General features: G+C 36.4%; 1 protein-coding gene and 1 long non-coding RNA gene across 9 annotated transcripts in view; one reads left to right on the top strand and one right to left on the bottom strand.

Moving 5' to 3' along the window:
• Window positions 1-22,500, top strand: part of EBF3 (EBF transcription factor 3) — a 207,855-nt gene that overhangs the window by 152,042 nt on the left and 33,313 nt on the right. For all 8 annotated transcript variants that reach the window (XR_009155729.1, XR_009155728.1, XR_009155732.1 and 5 more), the window contains exons 9-10: window positions 1-117; window positions 630-756. The exon at window positions 1-117 is cut by the window's left edge and continues 14 nt beyond it. Coding sequence is in view for 2 of the 8 variants with exons in the window: in XM_058188337.1 (XP_058044320.1) it covers window positions 1-117; window positions 630-756 (244 nt within the window). In the remaining 6 variants the exon portion in view is untranslated. The remainder of the gene's footprint in view (window positions 118-629; window positions 757-22,500) is intronic.
• LOC131200927 (uncharacterized) overlaps window positions 11,543-22,500 on the bottom strand; it is a 17,063-nt gene continuing 6,105 nt past the window's right edge. Inside the window, exons 2-3 of the long non-coding RNA XR_009155734.1 lie at window positions 11,806-11,875; window positions 11,543-11,670 (exon numbers count right to left, since the gene is read on the bottom strand). This is a non-coding gene — a long non-coding RNA (uncharacterized LOC131200927). The remainder of the gene's footprint in view (window positions 11,671-11,805; window positions 11,876-22,500) is intronic.

A 22,500-nucleotide genomic window follows, 5' to 3' on the forward strand; every position in this document is an offset into this window, starting at 1 on the left:
AAGGCAATTAGCCCCAGTGAAGGTTGGACAACTGGTGGAGCAACAGTCATCATAATCGGCGACAACTTCTTTGATGGCTTGCAAGTTGTTTTCGGAACTATGTTAGTGTGGAGTGAGGTAAGTTATGGATGAAGGTTGTTCTGCAAAAGACTTGTGGGGAGGCAGACACGTCGAGTAAATACCGAGTTTCGTAATATATAGTATTATGATGTCTTATTTCTAAATTTTTTCATCAGAATTTTGAATTCACATGTGGCATTGGGCTAAACGTAGGAAAATATACACAAGGCACTTCATAAGCCTTTAGTAGAAGGCCCGTTTTGGGGACTTTCTAGATACACTTGGACAATTTTAAAAATTATTCAGAGCAGGTTTAAGGAAACATATGGAGGCAATTTTCATACAAATGGTGCCCTGTGGCCTTTCCGGGAAATTTAAACCAAGAATCATTAGATATATTTTCCATTTTTTAACAAAGTCTTTGCTAATATCCTAATCTTGTGGTGTGATAGCCAGATAGCAGTATTTTGATAAGGTGATACGATTGAGACTCATTCTGCAAGCTGATAAATGCAAGTATTATCAGAATACATTAGACTAATATTTTATTTATTACGTCATTTTTATAGCTGATAACACCCCATGCCATCAGAGTTCAAACTCCACCACGGCACATTCCTGGAGTTGTTGAAGTAACCCTCTCCTACAAGTCCAAACAGTTCTGTAAAGGTGCTCCTGGACGGTTTGTCTATACCGGTAACTGTTTCTCTGATACCTCTATGTTGAATTTTACATGTTTTAATGATGCAGGAAAACTGTAAAATTTCTTGTTTGCTGTCAGTGGCTTTAAAATGATGGATCAGTCATCCTTAATTCCACGGAAGAAACTCCTTATTCAACTAACACTGAATTTATTAATTCAAAGTCAATATTTTTTATGTCCATTCCAATTACATTTTAATTTAAAAGAAAGCTTATTGTTTAATTAATTAAGCTCTACAGTAATTTCATATGTATTAATGCAGTATCAACAATTGTAATTCCATAACATAATAAAAAATAAATTTTAAAACTGTACAGAATTATAATACCGTAATAGATATATATGTTCCCTGACCCAAATTTATGTAGATTACATGTGTGCAGGCTTAAGATTTACAGAATCCTCTAGAAGAATTAAATTGTTTTGAGTTGCGGTAAGATAGACAAGTTTAAATTTTGTTCAAATTAATGAATGGACACTGTGGTCCATTATTGCATAATATTATGTTTTAAATATTTTTCTTTAACATTATATTTCATAAATGTAGACCTCACTATATGTATATTGTAGGCATAAATTATGGTTACAGTAATTATTATAAGCAAATATTACTGTGATATGTAATGAAAGAAACAAATTCAATTTTTGCAAATACTAACCTCTTTGTATGTAAACTATTGTTTACTCTTAAAAAAAAATCCAAAGAGCATACTAGATTAAAAAGCCAAATGTAGTTGTAATAATTTTTACTGACAATTTTATCAGGAGGAACATGTTATCAAGAATGGACACAATGGTTTATAAATTGTACTGATCCTATGTAAATTGTATATGTATGTATTGAGGGAGAAAGATTTTTATTGGGAAGCTTTCTGTGGCCATGAGAAATATTAAATCTGGGTATGTAAACTTAAAATCGTATTTCCAATAGAGTTGGAAATATGAGGGAAAAAGTGTCACTTTCATATTTTAAATTATCCAGTCACTTGATCCAGATTAATTGAACTGCCTCTGATAGATTTATCCCAGTGTAAGAGGTTTATGAGAAAATTTAAATGTACTGTATGTGTGTGTGAGGGATGGGGGGAGATGAGAATGAGAATATTTATATAGTGGAAAAAGAGAAGTATTCTGCAAGATGTTAGCTAATGTGTATTTAAATTGTGTTTAAATTTTCAAAAAGTAAATCAGGGAGTTCGTCAGAACTTATGTGAAATGGGTTTTCTCAAGAACCATTTCTAAATATTTCATTAGAATTCTTAAATAAAGAATTAGATAAAAATCTGTAAAAAGAGCATCAATGACATATGTGATGGACATATGTCATACCCAAAGTAAAGGAAGTAATCATTGATTATGATGATGGCATGTTGGATATTTTTAGGGTATCAGATCTGGAAATAAAAAGAGTCTTTGGCATCAATAGGGGCACGTAGATAGTTCCATCTTTAAGCCAAATATGTATTTGTTTGCGAATGCATAATCTCAGGGAAAAAAACTCAGCTGATATGTTTATCGTACATATGATTCCTGTAGAGCTTTGGTAGACTCATTAAAAATAAGTCTGTATAAAGCATAGGACTAGAATAAAAAGACAAAAATATACAAGATAGATTATGGTAATGCATAAATCTTAAATTTATACTAAGTTTGAATACATATTGAAATAGCACTCCCCACCCCCCAAATGTCCCATTTGAAAATATTTGGAATTAATTATAAAATGGTCTGTGGTTGTTGTTTTAACACACAATTAAAAGAAATGAAGGGTAAAAGTATGTATAAGGCTAAACACTAATTGTCTAAGTATTAAGAGTCTTTATTGTGGATATTTTAAAAAATCATGCTTGATAGCTAACCTCGATCATCCATAAAGGTGTCTATTATGAAGGAACAAGAAATGGCTATGGAGGATGACATTTTGATGCAAATCTTGCCTCTTCCATAGTCACAGTGATTTCATTCTGCAAGTACAACAGGGTCGAGCATTTCACCATTAGTCTGGTTAAAAACCAATGTCTGTACATAACTTAAATCCTACATTTCTAAAACGTTTTCTGAAGTGACTGAACCTCAGACTTCAAAAGCATATGTATTGTATCTAAGTTGCAATAAACTAACAATAAATTACCTGAAAGCCTTCTGCAACCTCATGAGAAAATAGCAGCAGTAGATTATTGAAAAGGTTCCATAGAGATAAATCATGATGAGTTTATTTTGATCTTTTTAACCTAGCTCTTATTTATTTATTTTATTTTTTATTTATTTATTTGATTTTTATACCACCCTTCTCCCGAAGGATTCGGGCCGGTGTACAGGCAAAAGTAAAAAACAGACAATACAATATACAATTTAAAATGCAAGTTAAAAAACTTATTATAATTAGCCTAAAAACTTTAAAATATATAAAAAACTAAAACCCCATTTAAAATTAGTAATAAGAAATTTAAAATCGATAAAACTTAAGCCAGCCCCGCGTGAGTGAAAAGATGTGTCTTCAGTTCACGGTGAAAGGTCCGAAGGTCGGGTATTTGGCGTAAGCCTGGGGGAAGCTTGTTCCAGAGTGTGGGAGCCCCCACAGAGAAGGACCTTCCCCTGGGGGCCGCCAGCCGACATTGCTTGGCGGACGGCACCCTGAGAAGTCCCTCTCTGTGAGAGCGTACGGGTCGGTGGGAGGCATGCGGTAACAGCAGGCGGTCCCGTAAGTACCCAGGCCCTAAGCCATGGAGCGCTTTAAAGGTCATAACCAAAACCTTAAAGTGCACTCGAAAGGCCACAGGTAGCCAGTGCAGTCTGCGCAGGAGCGGTGTTACATGGGAGCTACGCGTAGCTCCCTCTATCACCCGCGCAGCTGCATTCTGGACTAACTGAAGCCTCCGAGTGCACCTCAAGGGGAGCCCCATGTAGAGAGCATTACAATAATCCAAGCGAGAGGTAACGAGCGCATGAGTGACTGTGCACAAGGCATCCGGATCAAGGAAGGGGCGCAACTGCTGAACCAGGCACCTGGTGGAAGGCCCTCCTGGAGACGGCTGTCAAATGATCTTCAAACGACAGCCGTTCATCCAGGAGGACACCTAAGTTGCGCACCCTATCATTTGGGGCCAATAACTCGCCTCCAACAGTCAGCTGCAGCTGCAGCTGACTGAATCGGGATGCCGGCATCCACAGCCACTCCGTCTTGGAGGGATTAAGTTTGAGCCTGTTTCTCCCCATCCAGACCCGTACGGCTTCCAAACACCGGGACAGCACTTCAACAACTTCATTGGGGTGGCCCGGGGTGGAAAAGTACAGCTGGGTGTCATCAGCGTACTGCTGGTATCTCACCCCGAAGCCACTGATCTCACCCAATGGCTTCATATAGATGTTGAACAGAAGGGGCAAGAGGATCGACCCCTGCAGCACCCCACAAGTGAGGCACCTCGCGGTCGACCTCTGCCCCCCTGTCAACACCGTCTGCGACCGGTCGGAGAGATAGGAGGAGAACCACCGATACACGGTGCCTCCCACTCCCAATCCCCCCAACCGGCGCAGCAAGATACCATGGTCGATGGTATCAAAAGCCGCTGAGAGGTCTAATAGGACCAGGGCAGAGGAATAACCCCTGTCCCTGGCCCTTCAGAGATCATCCACCAATGCGACCAAAGCTGTCTCCGTGCTGTATCCGGGTTGGAAGCCGGACTGGAACGGGTCTAGATAGATGGCTTCATCCAGGTATTGGGGTAGCTGTCGCGCCACAGCACTCTCTACAACCTTCGCAACAAAGCGAAGGTTGGAGACTGGACGGTAATTACCCAAAATAGCTGGATCCAAAGAGGGCTTCTTGAGGAGGGGTCTCACCACTGCCTCTTTCAAGGCGGCAGGGAAAACCCCTTCCAACAAAGAAGCGTTAATAATCCTCTGGAGCCAGCCTCGTGTTACCTCCTGAGTGGCCAGTACCAGCCAGGAAGGACACAGGTCCAGTAAACATGTAGTGGCGTATGTGTTGGTTAATGACCACAATAAAGTTAAATAACCAATCTAGGTGTTATGTTTTTTAAATAGTTAAGTTGACAACATGATGAAAGAGAAAGAGAGAGAGAGATTAGAATATTGTAATAATTGCAAGTGTGATACTACAACTGTTACCTAATAATTTTGATTTTTTTTTCAGTAATAGCCCTGTTTACTATTTAAGTAGCAGTGTATGTGTGTGTTTGTATATGTAGTGTGTGTATGTTTGTGTAGGACTGTTTTGTTTTTAAAAGCAGCAAATAATAAGTTCCATACTAAATGGGTAGTTCCAATGACTTTATTGCATGTACTAATGAGAATCCAGTCTTGGCAGATGAATTTAATTTATTTAGTAGCTTTTTAATGGCAATTTTCACAATTTAAAATCACAATTCACAATTTAAAAGTGTTTTAAAATCCACACTCTTACATTGGTCAATGTATTCTTTGTCCCAAGAAGTCATGGGACATGTGAACGAATGGCATTTCAGAGAATCAAAGTTACTAAAACCGTTCTGGCTGCAATTAATTTACTGGAAGCCTACAAATAAAAAAAGCTACAAGTTACTATACGTCTCAGGTACTACATGGCTAGAGAAAGTAAGAGGAAGGGTAAGGTCACAGCCTGTCTGACCTGGAAACTTCAGTCTGATTTGTATTGCCCCGAAATTGATGGGGACAATGAGATAATCATTGGAAATTACACTCACCACTGAAAACTGAGCCAAACTTCACTGTATTTCACAATATGAAAATTATGTTGTCCCATAAGAGGGAGGGCTAGAATCTCCAGGGCATCTGGTTCTCATCAGTATCCCACCATGCTTGCAGTCTGGCTTGGCATTCTAACATTTAACCTTCTCAGCATGAGGTGGAACAAAGGGTAATAAAGCTGGAGAAGAATGAAACAAGGGTACAGTGTGCAAAAGAAGCTTCCAAAGTACAGAAGTGAAGGCATATAAAGGATACGTGTAGGTTGATATAAAACTACCCAATTTAAAACACTCCACAATCCTGGACTCCATGAACCGCATGGAGAGAGCGGTTGCTGTGCTAATTCTCAGAAGGATGGGAAGGTCCCTTATACCATCTATCTATGCCTTTTAGCCTGCTGCTTTCAACTATTGTAAAGATACAATTACCTTGGGAGATTGTGGCAGTTCAGTTGATTAGCACGGTGAATTAAAAGAATGAGTCACAAATGACATGTCCAGCTCTTCTCTGCTAGGCCTTGCTATTCCCAATGTACCTCACCCTTGTTGTAAGAAGGTCAGAAATTAGAGAGATGTAACAGTTTTCAAGCAGCTAGCACTTAGGAGCAGAATTAACAATCATTCTGTATGTAATTGCCAGTTAGTAAATTGCCTTCCGGACTGTAAAATATAAACTGGTGGGCACCTAAAATTAAATTAATGAGATATTTGCTGCATTTAAAAGAGAATGGTGCAAATTAATAAGTGAGTGTAATACTTGTTTTAATATTTGTCAAGTCATGTATCACTTGCTTGTTTAATGACAATTAAAATAGTTCTTACCTGAAAGAATAAAATCCTGGTGTATTCAGGTTAAGGAGTTTTCTGAAGGTTGATTCATCATTTTATTTGCTAGTAGTCATTGGCGGTTCTTACAAGAAATATATCAGGTTACTTTTTAATGACATTACAAGCCATGCAATGTTATTTGATTATACCAAAATTGGGATTTGTATGCTCCTAAATGAAATTATGTTACAGTTAGTATTTTTAAGCACGCCGCTGAAAGTGTGGGAAATAATTATACAGGTAGCTTTATGAAACTGAATTACTTGGATGAATACATGTTACTATTTTCTTGGTAGAGTGAATTACTGTTTTCAAATTTGGTGAATTTTGCATAACTTATAGACAAAAAAAACTTAGCAATGTATTGACTTCAGTTACAACTACAGGTCAATGTTAACAGATATTACTGTTCAAGTTTGGCTTGGTTTAGGTGGTTGTTTTCATCTTGGCTACTTCCTCTCTCTTCCTTCATATGGTCAACTTTTGCTCAATTAAAGATGTTAATAATAATGAAGGACATAATTTTTAGCACACATACTCTAAATCCATGATGGCAAACCTATGGTACGCGTGCCACAGGTGGCACGCGTAGCCATATCAGTGGGCACGCCAGATCAGCTCCGGCCCCACCAGAAGTTGGCAAAGGGGCTGTTTCTGGCCTCTGGAGGGCCTCCGGGGGAGGTTTTCACCCTCCCCAGACTCCTAAAGTGGCTCTGGAACCAGGTGAGAGAGAAAAATGGGCCTACTGGGGCATCACGTGCCACAAGCGGGGAAGTGGAGGGGTCGCATGTGCGGGGGTGGGGCACATAGAATTATGGATGTGGAAACGTGCATGCACAACCCCCCCGCCCGCCCTTCCTGGCACGCGATGGCAAAAAGGTTAGCCATCACTGTTCTAAATACAACAAACTATGGGTACTTTAGAGAAAGCTAATCCAAGAGAGGTTAGAGACCAAATGTTGAGTCTGAACTATTTGGCAGACAAAGTCTATACATGCTATAGTCTTTGGCAGACAAGTCATGCCATTTGCTTGGGAATTACATTTGGCAGGTCCTAAAAGGTGGCACCTGCTTTAGGGAATCTTCTCCCCTTGGAAGTGAAGTTAGCTACAGCCCTCCCACATTCCTCAAGTCCCTCAAAAGCAGATTATGCCAGGAGGCCTGAGGGTTACTAAGACACCAAGAAGATGTTGTGATGGCTCCCTTAATGTGACTAATATCATTCTCTCTTGTTTTTTTATTACCTTTTTAATAGCTATTTTAAAGTTCAGTTGTTATGTTTTGTTTTGTTTTACTTAAATGTTGTTTGCTATCCAGAGCCACCTTCATGTGAGATTGGGCAGCTATACTATATGATAAATGAATACATTTTTAAAAACTTATTTATTTTTCTAGGTCTGTAATACCGTTCACCTAAGAAAACAACAATTATTTCTCGATACACTCTATTTCTTTCTTATGAAATCTTAGAAAATAATCACTCGATTAATAGAATGTTTAAGGGCTAAAAATTACTCCTCCAAAAATAATATGGAAAATAATTTATTTTTGTAGCTAGGTGATTGCTGGTTCTTTGAAGGTTCCATATTTCGCCTATCTGTATCTTATTCTACTTTGGCTAGTTTCTGTCATTTTAACCCACTTCACCTTATGAAAAGACCTCAAGCTTTAAGTGTTTTAAGGACCTTTTGTGTAAATTTCCAGTGTGATTTTTTTTTTCCAAGTGGGGCTGTTATACTGTGTTCAGAGTCAATAGCTCCTTTCCATCACAGCCAACACAAACTAGCTGTCTCATAGGTCAGTGCTCTTTAAACAAATTACTTGTATCCACAGAGCAAATGATTGTTAATTGCCTCCCACAAATCATACTATTTTTACTATGCTAAACTAAAAGCTAATGCCTTAGTTAAATTCAAACCATCTGATCATTTCTTGTACATATTCAATTATGGTTCGTTACCACAGAACAGCTCTGCTATTGTGAAAAATAATTAATAAAACACAAATAGTGATTTGCTCACATGTGTGAGCTAGCCTTTTAAAAGAACAATTGCTGCCATATTTTCGCACTCTTAAAGATTATATATATTTCACTTTTTCATTATCCCTAAAACAGCATTCTCTTTTTACGGGATTAGGCATTCGTTTATCGGATGTTGGACTAATACCGATTGTCAGGAAGAAAGTAGGACAGATAATATTGTCTTCCTATAGGATTACATCTGTGTTCTAATTTGATTTTTAAAATGATTTCAACCGATGGTTTCCCATTTTATAATTTAGCAGGCATGTATAACCTGAAACATTTTATGGAAGCAGAAACAGAAAAAAAAGTATTCTCTTTAGCAATGTCTTTTTATGCGGCTTTAGATTCTTAGCACAATAAGCATTTAATTAGGCCAATAACAAACATTAAAAATAGGTGCTTTAAGTAACCTGTCATAGTGATTAGATGTTTGGATCGCCTAAAATTGTTCAGTTTAAACAGCCGTGGTTCCAATAAGTATTACATGGTCATTGTTGTCCCTCTTCTTTTCTGTCTCAGAGGGGACCAGAAGAATGAGACATACCATTTGTGCTATTGCACAAGTAGACTATTTGTTCTAATCAGTGACACCCATTTACTCGAAGTGCTTAAAATGAACTATACCTCATACAGAAATCGCACATTTAGAGTGTTCCATTCATCATCTGAAAATTGAGGGCCAGTAAACTTTTCTGTTCCTCCGGCGGGATCATAGACATGCATCAAAATGTTAAAAAATGATTGGTGAGAGAGAACTGTCATCCATTTATCAAAGAAAAGGAACATTATTTGCTAATTTCCCAACCAAGGCAGTGACAGGGTGCTTCGTCTTTAGACCCACGGTGACCAGCATGGCCTTTTTGTTATTAGTACAAGTCAAGCGCTTTTTGGCTGTTGCTAACAAGACACATTTGTCTATCATCAGAAAGTGCTTTATTTTATTTTATTTTTTCAAGTAGCTATGACCAAAGTCTGATCGCTGCATCACAACTGGCTCAACTTCTCCAGATTGAGGCAGCGTCAGTTAAAGGGGAAACTGATTTTCTGAACCATGGCGTAATTATTGTCTCTCTGGCCCCATAAATGAGGAAATTAACACTAACAAAGCCTTCGTTTCTTCCTCTTCCTCCTAAAAAAAAAGTTTTCTACTTAATATCTACTAAAATTTAGTTGCATGCAAAGTAACTTATTTTGCTTATACATTTATTCTTAGATTACATTTTTATGTTTAGTTTATATGACATATGAAGGAAAATGTCTTTTCAATATGTATACTTAAATGTATACACACAAACACATACATATATTTATATTTATGTATGTGTGTGTATATGTATCTATGTGTGTGTATCTCATTCAATGTATATATATTGAAAATGTATTTTTGGGAAGCATTTTTTACTTCTTTGGAGTAGGTAGTGTTGATGTAATAATCCTTTCAACAGTGCTACTGAATCCTTCTAATGCTCTAAGATAACATTATTCCACAAAGATCTTGTTTAGCATCATTATGAAAGAATTTCAGTGGCAATAACTGTGTTTTAAATTGGACCATTCCAAATCTCATCTCAGATCTCAAAGTAGAAAAAATTGATCTGTGGATCTACCCATATGTTATTTAAGGAATGTTCCTTGCCGCATCATGTTGACCATATAGAGAACTACATATTCATGAAATAAAGTTGATGAAGCTACCTAGAGTACAGAATTTCTGATTTTCAGTGCAAATCATATAAGGAGAGGAAATGTAGTGAATGATGGGGATCAGGGAATGTAATCCTAAAGCTACGATTTGTTCATGGTAAGGAACAATCCACAGGAACCATCAATTAGAGCCATTTTTGTCTAATGATGAAGACATCAGGCTAAAAATCAGGAAATTGTGAGTTCTAGTCCCATTTTAGGCATGAAAGTCAGCTGGGTGATTTTGGACCAGTCACTCTCTTGCAGCCCAAGTCACCGCACAGGATTGTTATAAAGGATAAAATAGGAAGAGGAAGGAATATTAGGTACGACTGCCAGGAGCCCCAACCCCAATTCGTGGACTGACACTGGTCCGCGGTATGCCAGCAACAGGTCAGTGCAAAACAGCAAAGCCCCTTCTGCAGGATGCAGGCAGGATGCAAAACCATGCCCCCTCCGATCCACAGAAAAACTTCTCTCCATGGAACCGGTCCCTGGTGCCCAAAAGATTGGGGGCCGCTGTTTTACTATCACTATACATGTACACATAAAGACTTGCACACATATATTTATATATCCAGCACATGCGTATTCCATATAATAGACTTTCTTCCATATAATTTTGTGAGAGTCAATAAAGAGTTAAACTGATAATATATCAAACCTTTCCAATGCATAGTTTCTAGAGCTATTAAATTAATGTCCTTCTCACATGGCACTCCAAATAAAAGAAAATGGAAAAGAAAACAATATATTTAATTCCAAAGGCAATCTCAGTGAATTAAAAAAACAAAAACAAAAGATAGTTTACAGTGTATATTTCAAATAATAACTATCATTGAAACACACAAACCAATGTAAAATGATGTAAATTAAATATCAAAATAATGCAAAAGGAATGTATGGTAATTTTTTAAAAAATGGGAACAAAGTAAAAACATAAATGGTATCTATAAATACCCTGTTTCTCTCAAAATAAGACATCCCCTGATAATAATCCCAATTGGGCTTTTGAGCGCATGGCAATAAGGCCAAGCACTTATTTCAAGGTTCATATAAGACAGGGTCTTATTTTTGGGGAAACACAATCCCAAATACCCCCAAAAGTATCTATAAATAGAACCCCAATATGTTAAACACAATATGAGAAAATAAAAAGTAATAATGTTTTTATTACCTTACATACATTACATTCTAATTCTAAAAAGAAACGCAAAAACATAGTGTATAATTTTGATAAACATAGAACATTTGCCAGGATATAACAAAGACAACAACAGCACATCTAACTCACATTATTGTGAGTTTACTTGTATAGTTTACATTTGATGTAGAATATGTCTGAGATTGCATACTTTGTTTTAAAGATCATCTTCACAAAAGGTAAACCTTTGAATATTTCAGAGCTGTACAAGGTTTTTTGAAGTTTTGGACTCAGGGCCAACTATTTTCAAAAGTTACTACCAAATTATACTTTTTAATGAGACATAAAGCAAAAATTATCCAATATAAGACTAAAGGGTAATAATGTAAAATGTATCTGGTTGAATTAAAATTAAACTTTTATCTTGATCTTATCCTTTGTTTTCCAGAAAGCGGTCACTTACATGCTGGTTAAAGACCAAACACAGCCTCTGGCCCAGTTAAAGTTGTATATCTTTCATCTATATGAAATCAATGAGAAATAAGATTTTAAAAATCTAGGAAAGAGAAGTAACATGACATCAGAATCATTTCTCTATATCATCTGAGGCCATGAAGGCATATGTAAAGTAGATGGTAATGACTAGTAAACTGACCTGAATCTAGACAAGATGGTGGATCAGATCCAGAATTGAGGTAAACAGCATCTTCTGGAAATGAGTAAATCTAGAAGGAGAAATGTACTTCTTTAATCCAACACAGCAGGGGTGACAAACTTGATTTCATTGAGGGCCGCATCAGGGTTGTGTTTGTCCTCGGGGGGGGGGTGCTGGGGGGGCGTGTCTAGCTCAACATCACTCCTGTTGGGGGCGCCTGTGGCAGCCCGAGCGCTCTGCCAGGAAAAGGGTCCTGAGCTCTGGGAATAGCGAAGGACTGGCCTGCGGTGCCTCTGCCAGCAAAAACAGACTCCATTTTCACTGGAAGAGGGTTACAGGAGGTCATGACAGCCGAAAACGGAGCTTGGGAGCCCATTTTCGCTGGCAGAAGCACTGCGGGCCGGTCCTTTGCTGTTTCCAGGGCAGCATCATGGGCCAGATCTAAGAACCCCACAGGCCGGATCCAGTCTCCAGGCCTTGAGTTTGACACCCCTGGAATACAACTACCCTGTGTATATTTTATTCATATTCCAATTATCTTGCTAGAGATTTTATAATAAGATGTAGGTTAGCCTGGCTTTGGTAAAGGTATCTGGAAATTTAATCTCAAGAATTCTAACATGATAGAGATTAACATTGTTTCAAACAACTCAATGGGAGACCTATTTCGTACTATCAATACTGAAATGTATTTAATATGAAACCACCATGATGTGGTGGCCTCCTGATTTTGGGTTATTCTTCCCCAACAAATGTTTGCGTTATCAGCTTTATTGACAATTCTTGTCTGATTGATTCATTTATTTATCTGGGCATTTATGAGCAATAGCAATAGTACTTAGACTTAAATACCACAATTATGTAGTTGGACTTTTATTAATGGTTCATTTTCTCATTTCTTCTTGTTTTATTGATGTTTGTTGCATCATATTGAAGATATGATACTTGATTAGTAGGATATATTATTATTGTTCACTCTGGTTTGATTTTTTTACCAAAGGAAAAATAATTTGATATAAGAAACCTGGTTTAAAGCATTGGAATAGTAGTGTGCTTGTAGGTATCTATAAACATTATCTGTTGTTTACATTCTATATTTCACTTTGTATAAAGACAATCTGGATTAAATTTCCTCATATAATGCTAATTGGAGAGGCACATATAATTGTAGGATGTAATTAAAAAGTAATTCTCCAGCTTCTGAATACTGTAGTAAAAATGGAGAACAGTTCCCCTCATCATATGTTGACTCTCATGATCTTTGCTTCGATACATGAATTACCTTTGGTAAACATTTGATTATTGAAATCTGTAGCATTTTCAAGATCACTGTACTTCTCTATCAGAAGAGAGGATGAGATTCAAAATAATTTAAAGGAATGCTATCGCAGAAACTACAAATTAAGATGAATCAAAGGGGAAAATCCTGTTTTTCATAATATATCTATAAAAGAGTATGCTGCAATTCAGTCTTTAATGGATAGGAGAAATCTCTATATTTAGCTATAGTACCCATGGGAAGACTATCACCAAATAAGGCCACAAATATGAAGACAGACAAGCACAACTAAGGTTTGCATTATTAAAATATATCTCAATTATGGAAGCACCTAGGAGTATTTAATGCTTAAAATAGAATATACTGTTTACTTCAATATACTATTCATATTTCAATATCATAGGAGTTAAAGGCTTTGTTATATTAATAAAAGAATGAATGTACATAGTGAAATGTACACTTAAAATGCCATATTTTTCTACATATTAACTTGCTGTACTTTTATGTCACAAGATGAACATTTACGGTTTTAGATAATATTTAGATATTTTAGACATCCTCTAAAATTAAAATTGTTTTAACATCATTAGCAATGTTGTACCTTTATGTAATAGATTGATCTTCAGGTTTTTTTCATTTTGAATTACTGTCTGGATTATTTCTTTGATATAATCCAAACAATTTCTTTCTTAGATTAAATAATAATTACATTTTTAAAATACACAAACAAAATACACAAATAACACTCAGAAAGTGGAAATGCTGTGTCATTTGTTCAGTGAACAAATTTATTCCTAAGTGGGCGAGTAACCATTCATACTGGCCATATTTGAATATTTCCTATTGCAACTTCTGCAGATTTTTTTAGAATATAGAAATAATACAGCCCATTATTTAAGAATGTTAACCTACTGCCCTTACCGAACTAAGAGATAGACATACTTATTAGATGATTACATAATCTAATTGTACAAAACTGTATATGTTTTGCATGTAGATTGAATTATTCTATATGATTGACTTGTAGGCATAGGTTTATCTATGGTTGAAGTTCTAAACATGTTTGTTAGAAGATTTGATAGAAACTACTGTATAACTATCCCTTTAATTGCACTGAGAATTCCAACATATACAGGTAGTCCTCGACTTACAACAGTTCACTTAGTGGCTATTCATATTTACAACGGCACTGAAAAAAAGTGACTTATGACCGTTTTTCACACTTAGAACCATTAATCACATAGTCTTAGAACCATTAGTCACAATATCAAAAATCGGATGTTTAGCAACTGACTCATATTTACAATAGTTGCAGTGTCCCAGGATCATGTGATCACTTTTTGTGACCTTCTGACAAGAAAAGTCAATGGGAAAGACAGATTCACTTATTAACCTAACAACTACAGTGGTCACTTAACAACTGTGACACCAAAGGTCGTAAATGGGGCAACATTCACTTAACAAATGTTTCACTTAGCAATAAAAATCTCGGGCTCAATTCTGGTCATATGTTGAAGACTACCTATATGTGTCACCTAAAACCAGATAAGCATTTCATGTCTTCCGAATCAGGTTTAAGGATATTCTACTGTAGATTCACCAATGATTGGTGCATAAATTAGTGGATTATTTTGCTGTTTGAGCATACTGTGATGTTCTCAGCTGTTGCTGTAGATAAAATCTTATTGATCTAGTTTGGGAGTAAGAAATCTGTGGCTTTCCAGATGTCTGCTAAACTATGTTTCTCAGCATGGCCAATGGTGAAGATGTAATTAAGCAACATCTGGAGGATGACATTTTTTTCACCCCGATTTAGATCAATAGACTATCTTATTCAAAGAGCCCATGGCATAGTCCAATTTAGCAGGATAATAAGGGCCAGTTGGAGGATGTTATTCAAGCCATGTTCAAGTATTTGAAATGGTCACTTGGATCAATATTGCTCATTCAAAATGACAAAAATAATCAGTTAAAATATTATTTAGATATGTTTTCTCCCCAAATCCTATTTATTGAAAGATAGACTTCATTGAATAAAAACTAATGGAGAAAAAAAAATACTATTAACATAGAGAAAAACTAAAAGAATGTTAAGTTGAGAGGAGGGCTCAAATAAGTTTAAGCCCCAAAGCAGAGGGTTTTTTTTTTAAAAAAAAACAATATTTTCTAGAACTCAATACTCAAAAGCTATAATTGCTTGACAAGTAGTCCTGGATTTACAACCATAATTGAGCCCAAAATTCCTGTTGCTAGCAAGGCAGTTATTGAGTTGTGCCTCATTTTACGATATTTTTTTACCCCTGTTGTTAAGCAAATCCGGCACTTGTTAAACACATTCTGTGGTCATTAAGTGAATCTGGTTTCCATCATTGATACTGCTGGTCGGAAGTCAGGCTGGGAAAATTAAAATGATGATCACGTGATCCTGGGACAGTGCAACTATTTAAATACATGCCAGTTACCAAGCACTGGGATGTAGCAACATTCATAAGTGTGAGAAACAGTCTTGATTGCCATTGTAACACTGAACGGTCACTAGATGTATAGTTGTAAGTCGAGGACTATCTGTAATATGATTGATGTGATAGAAGGAACAGATCATTCTAATAATAAATGATTTCGAAAACTTCCCTCATCTGTCTATTGGACTTTGGTTCACTAGTTAAGTAGCTACATACATCGTATTGGAAGTTAAGTGCCCAAAAAATATTGCCAACGTGAGTATTCTTATAACTCATGGGACAAGGCAGGAATTTTTCATCAAATTCTAGCATTCTCATACTTAAATGTTTTTATAATTGCACAGTAAGCCTCAAGGATTCAAAGCAAGTAGCAAATTCAGCAATGCCGTCTATGTAATTTTTGAGGGGGCCAAGGGGTTTGAAACCAGGTCAGATTTATTTAAAATTGCTGTAGTCCTAAACACACAATCATAGCTAGTTAACTTCAGCATTATAACGATTTGGAGCCAATCGTTAATTTGTACATTTTAACAAACAAAACGTTCTCAAGTGTCAATAATTTATTTAACTATAAAAGCCAAGCAAGGGGTTTTTTGGGGGAAGACCTTATATCTTTTTTCAAACGAAGCTTAGGCATTATTAGCAAAACTTCATGGAAATCAAAGAAATACTTATATGTGAATCTTTGGTTTCTGGATTGTTTCAGAAAATGAAGGCTTTTGTTTTTTTCTCAAGAGATTGCAATGCAGTGTAACAATTGGAACTGCATAAATTAAAACTCTGCCACATTGAATAGTTCTCAGAAAACCATATGAAGTCAGTTCTAATACCAAAGTATAATGTCACCAAAGTATAATTCAGTAGGATTGCTGAATTCCGTATAAGCTAAAGCTCAAGAGGCATCAAGAGCAGTCTCAGAGTAATGAAAATATAAATCTGAATTCCTCAAGTGCTTTTGTAGCCTTTTCAGCAGATGGAGTTGGTTGAAAAGTTTCTCTGACTACAATCATAACTTGGGAGCCCACCTAGTTAGGAAAAGCCCAAGGCTAAGAGCTCAAGCAAATAGAATGGAATAAAGAAAAGTGAACCTGGATATAGAGATGGTGCAATTAGTATTAAAGTAGCTTTGTTGATTAACATTAAAATAGCTTTATCAAATGAAATTGATCCTGACTTGGAGGAACGTTGTCCATGGGGTCGCGATGGGTCGGACACGACTTCGCAACTAACAACAACAAAAAACTTTTTATCTGCAGTCTCTTTCTCTATAGTGAAATAATACTATGCATGTGTCAGTGGTGACTTTCTATTAAGTTGATGTCAGGCCATCCAAAGTTTTACACCAAGCCAATTCAATATAATATTAAAATCAGAGTTTGGCTGCAGAAGTTTAGGGCCACTTCATTCTTTTTATAGTTTATAAAAGTGGAAAATCTGCATTTGCAAAAAAAACACCTGCATTACGTAAGTTAACATGCAAAAAATCCAGTTTGCAATAAATTTGGATCTGAGTAGGAAGGGAATCTTTTTCTAGCTAGAAGATGTATTTTTCCCTGAAAGTTGCAGGACTAACTATTCTGTGTTTTCAGAGATGTAACTGAGTTTTATAATATAATAATTAATATAATATAATGTAATGTAATGTAATGTAATGTAATGTAATGTAATGTAATGTAATGTAATGTAATATAACATAACATAACATAATATAGCAACAGAGTTGGAAGGGACCTTCGAGGTCTTCTAATCCAACCCCCTGCCCAGGCAGGAAACCCTACACCATCTCAGTCAGATGGTTATCCAACATTTTCTTAAAAATTCCCAGTGTTGGAGCATTCACAACTTCTGCAGGCAAGTCGTTCCACTTATTAATTGTTCTGTCAGGAAATTTCTCCTTAGTTCTAAGTTGCTTCTTTCCTTGATCAGTTTCCACCCATTGCTTCTTGTTCTACCCTCAGGTGCTCTGGAGAACAGCCCGACTCCCTCTTCTTTGTGGCAACCCCTGAGATATTGGAACACTTCTATCATGTCTCCCCTAGTCCTTCTTTTTATTAAACTAGACATACCGAGTTCCTGCAACCGTTCTTTTGAGACTGAACATTTTGGGACTCCTCACCCCCTTCTTATTTGGGGATGTAATGTTGTAAAATAAGTGCATTGAGGCTTATTTCTTTTGCTCTACTTGAAGCACAAATAATTGTGCCAACAATCATTAGTAGCTGAATTTCCATAGTCTTGAGATCTTAGTATGAGATCCATGGGCTGAAAAATGCTATCCCTAGTATCATGATAGCAGCCTTCAGTCATATGCAAGAGCTGTGGTGGAACAGTGGTTATAATGCAGTATTGCAGGCTGACTCTGTCGTTTGCCAGGAGTTCGATCCTGACTGGCTCAAGGTTGACTCATTTTTCCATCCTTCCAAGGTCGGTAAATGAGAGTTTTACTGACAGATTTTTGTGGGCAATATGTTGACACTGTAAACTGCTTAGAAAGGGCTGTAAAGCACTATGAAGTGATATATAAGTGCTAGTGCTTTTGCTATTTTGTTTCACTGATATATATAAAGTTGTGGAAATGTACTGAATAAACTCACTGCCATTATATATTTTGCTACACACCTAAAATTTTAAACATGGATTCAGTAAAAACATATTTGCAAATGTGTATTATCCAGGCATGCCAATTAGATAATTGATTAATGCCTCCAAATGATATATAATATTGTCCTTAGAAAACCTAGCTCACTTAGTGTTTTCCATTCCTTTACTGCTCTTTTACTTGCTAACTCTAGGAGCACAAAACAATAAAATATCCATTGCAGCAACACGAAAGAGGGCCAGCACTCTTTTCAAAATAATTTTAAGAATATCATTACATGTAATGTCATTACTCCTTCAAGGGATAATGTTACTTTAAAAAATATTTAAATGTTTTGACATATAGCTTTATAAATTGCTACCTACCTGACAGGTTCTGTTCCTAAAAAAAGAAATAATCTTTTAAGGAAATAATCAAGGACATAAGATTTTCTCTTCCTGTCGAAATCCTATGTATTAACTTTCAGTTTCACATTATTTGCACGTTTTCTAGATGTGAGATGTTGAGAAAGATATTTTTCAAGGAAATGATCCACTTTATATTCTGAAGTGATATAGTCTTCCAATTCCATTGTAAAATTTAAGAAACATGTTAATACAAATGATATGTTAATAAAATATCACGTAATTCCAGAAAACAGAAATGATTATTTGGATAACTTCTGAAACAGCCCTTTCTTAAAGAATCCAACAAGTATTCTTGTTTTGCTCACTATTAACTGATCTCAGAAAAACAGCATAATATCTAGAAGGCAACTTGAATGTCCTAAATCCCTGGTCAGTCTCTAGACTGGTAATTGAAAGAAATCTGGAACAGATGAATAATATTCAGGGAAATGAAATCTAGAAGGTCTAATCTGAATTATATCAACTTAAGGTAAAGGCAAAGGTTCCCCTCACACATACATGCTAGTTTTTGCCGACTCTAGGGGGCGGTGCTCATCTCTGTTTCAAAGCCGAAGAGCCAGCGCTGTCCGAAGACGTCTCCGTAGTCATGTGGCCAGCATGACTCTATGCCAAAGGCGCACGGAACGCTGTTACCTTCCCACGAAGGTGGTCCCTATTTTTTCTACTTGCATTTTTACGTACTTTTGAAACTGCTAGGTTGGCAGAAGCTGGGACAAGTAATGGGAGCTCACCCCGTTACACGGCAGCACTAGGGATTTGAACTGCTGAGCTGCCGAAACGACAAGCTCAATTTCCTAGCCCCTGACCCATCTTACTTTGCATAAAACAGAAGAACCAAGGATACTGGAGTTGTCCTTGTCATATCTGATCCAATAGTCTAGACTGTCTTTAGTCTAACAATCCTATGGAATATGTGACAGAAACCTGTGTCTCTTTCAAATGATCATTAGAATCCAGAGACAAAGTATTCCCCTGGGACTATTTATAGCTATCAATGTTTTAAATTATTGTTCCAATTTTATAGCTATCAATATTTTAGATGATTGTTCCAATTTTATCAGGCATAGTTGGAAGTTCTGCTTCTGTTGACTGTCTTACCAGCAAATCCAATTCACTTTTAGGTTAATTCTCCCTGTGTTAGGCTTATTCACATGGATACCGAGTGGACATATGCAGAGCAGCGTGATATTTACTATATAGCTCAGGTTAATGTTTACTGGGGTTCAATGAATCTGAGAAACAAAGGAAAGGATTTCTTTCCTAGGCAACTTTTGGAACTGAGTCTTCTGAAACCTGGCATATTTTTACACTGGGGTCTTCCTATAACACATTTAAGAGCATAACCCTGGAAAATAACGACCAGAGGCCTCTGCTATATCGCTTTCCAAGTTATCACCCTGGTAAAAAAAATATCCACTATCAAGTTTGTCTAATCTAAGAAATGTTATTATAGATTAATTGGATATGAAAAGCTATGTGTGCGAGACTAAACTACTGTATCTTTACAAGAGTCCATTATTCCCAGGTTTACTGCCAGATGTTGTGTCTTGGCAGCAACACAACTTTTTTTCACTTTCGACTTTGCTTTTTTAGAGAGATCCAAGACCACACAGATAATATTCCAAGTTGATGGGGCTGCAGATGTCTGTATCTCCTCCTCCATTACCTCATCAGCATATCATTGCAGTCTGGGTCTCTGGCAACAAATCCTCCGTTCTCAACTAGGGATTTATCAGCTAGGTTAAGTCCACTCCATTTTGTACTCAATTTTATTTAACTAAAAGTTCATCAGATTAAAAATTCATCAGATCAGACCCAGGGGTAGGAGATGGATTGACTTACAGTCAAAGTTTTAAGAAGGACAACTTCTTTCATTTTTAAAACAAAGTTTGGCATGCTTATAAAATGCCTCTATATTTTCTTTCTGGCATTGTCCAGAATTAACATGTAACTAATTCAAACCCTTCCCTCCAGGGATCTACCTTTTTTATGTAGATCACCAATAGCAGCCTGAATTTGTGCGTTTATCAGCTGTCTTACCAGGAATATTGACAGAAGCAGAACAGCCGAATTTGTTGCAACAGAATTCCAAGTATATCTTGTTTTCATTGTTATTCCCACAATGTCAAATAAGAATTTCATGTGGAATAGCTGGGACAGTGCATGGCATTAAATTGCACTGCATCCTATAGAAACTGAGAAACCTATGGAGGCAAAAGCTATAATATAACATCTAAGGAACATTTCTTCATCAAGAGCTGTATTGTTGAAGGAATCTTTTCAGCTGTTTTAAAGATTAGAATCTGCCATTTTGGAGTATGATGAAGAAAACTCCTAAAATATGCTACATATCGTAGCATAATATGTATATATGCATAATACAGAATGAAACCTATTCATATTTTAAAAATTCCAACTGTAGGGTTTAATAAACCATGAAATAACTATTAATAAACCTTTAATATAATAAACCATTATATTAAATATATAAACCATTTTGTGCTCTTTATCTTCCCCAATCTCTCCCTATCATTATTGTCTATTGAATGGACGTTAGTAACATTCTAGCATTTAGTGTTTCATACGATTTTCTTGAATTTAGAGAGCTGATAAATTGCAGTTTATGGATTAGCTCCAGGGCACACCTTCTGACACTGTCTCCATCATCCGGGCAGCTGTTGTGGGCATTTGCCATCTGTTTGGAAGAGGGTGAAGGCTTTACTTTCTGTGGCCTAAGTGGAAACCTGCTCCACCATTACACTTGCTGCTGCTTCATTCTCTGCAATTAGTGAATGACCTACGGAGGATGATGCAAAAATATCATCTTTCTAGTTTGGATTGAAATCCTCATAGATCTAAATCTCGACCCCGTTTTTTTGATAACACAGAAGAGCCATTTGGGATTTTGTTTCTGTCTTCTTGATAGCTGGAAATCCTCTCTTCTTTTGTTCTATTGTCTTTGCCAGCACCCTAGCAGAGGTGCTTAAAAAGTCTGTTTGTCCTGTTTATACCACAGAGCTAAAAATTGAGCTGTGGACATCTTACCTATGAAAACTGCATTGGCGGTTAATGCTCTTTGTCCAAGTGGGAAAGCATTTACTTTTCAGCATTCTATCATCAGGGCTGCACAAAGGAGAACCTTTCTCATTTTTATTTTGTCCCGCAGATTTGACAATATCAAGATTTGTAGACATTTTTTTAAAAAATCATAAACGCCTCTCCAATTAGAAATAGCTCTTCTGGGATAACTGTGATTGTCATGTCCTATACACATACATATTACCTTAACAGAAGAATAAGAATGTATAAAGTACCATACTTTTGGTTTCTTAGGAGAGCTGTAGCATTCATACTGTATCAGTTAATCAAATCATTTCTTTAAAGTGCCACAAAGTTTTGACATTTATTTATGGAGGGAGCAGGGGGATGAATTGCTGCTTTTAGGAAGAAAGGTAGATACATTTCCATTAATTCCAGTATGGACATGAATTAAGAATTACAATCTGATCTTACAAATAAGAATACTACTAAGTGGTCTCCAGATTGATTCTGGCATCTTGACACAAACCACAGGATCTTTTTCTCTTTCTGCAATTTTTCTGCTTTCTCTTCCTTGTTTTTAAATGGTAATTTAATACGGGCTAGATGTCTTAATCTCTTTGACAAACAGTTGTTTATCTGCTTCTCCTTCTCTATGAATTTAGGCTTTGCCCAGTTAAGCTGTGGACTATTGTGGAAGGAATATCATGAAAACAATTGATGGGCATAATGTTTTTGTGGTCTGACCTTTTCAATAAAAGGGAAAGTAGCCATTGAATTTATAAATACTTCCATTGAACATCAAATAGGTTTCCTATCTTCTTTGACTACTTTTATATGAAGTTGACAGGTGAATAATATTTGATGCTCATGATGTATGGAAAAAGAACTGCTAGGAAACTTAAGAAA

Source organism: Ahaetulla prasina, chromosome 6 (genome assembly GCF_028640845.1).
Source record: "Ahaetulla prasina isolate Xishuangbanna chromosome 6, ASM2864084v1, whole genome shotgun sequence".
Taxonomy (NCBI): domain Eukaryota; kingdom Metazoa; phylum Chordata; class Lepidosauria; order Squamata; family Colubridae; genus Ahaetulla; species Ahaetulla prasina.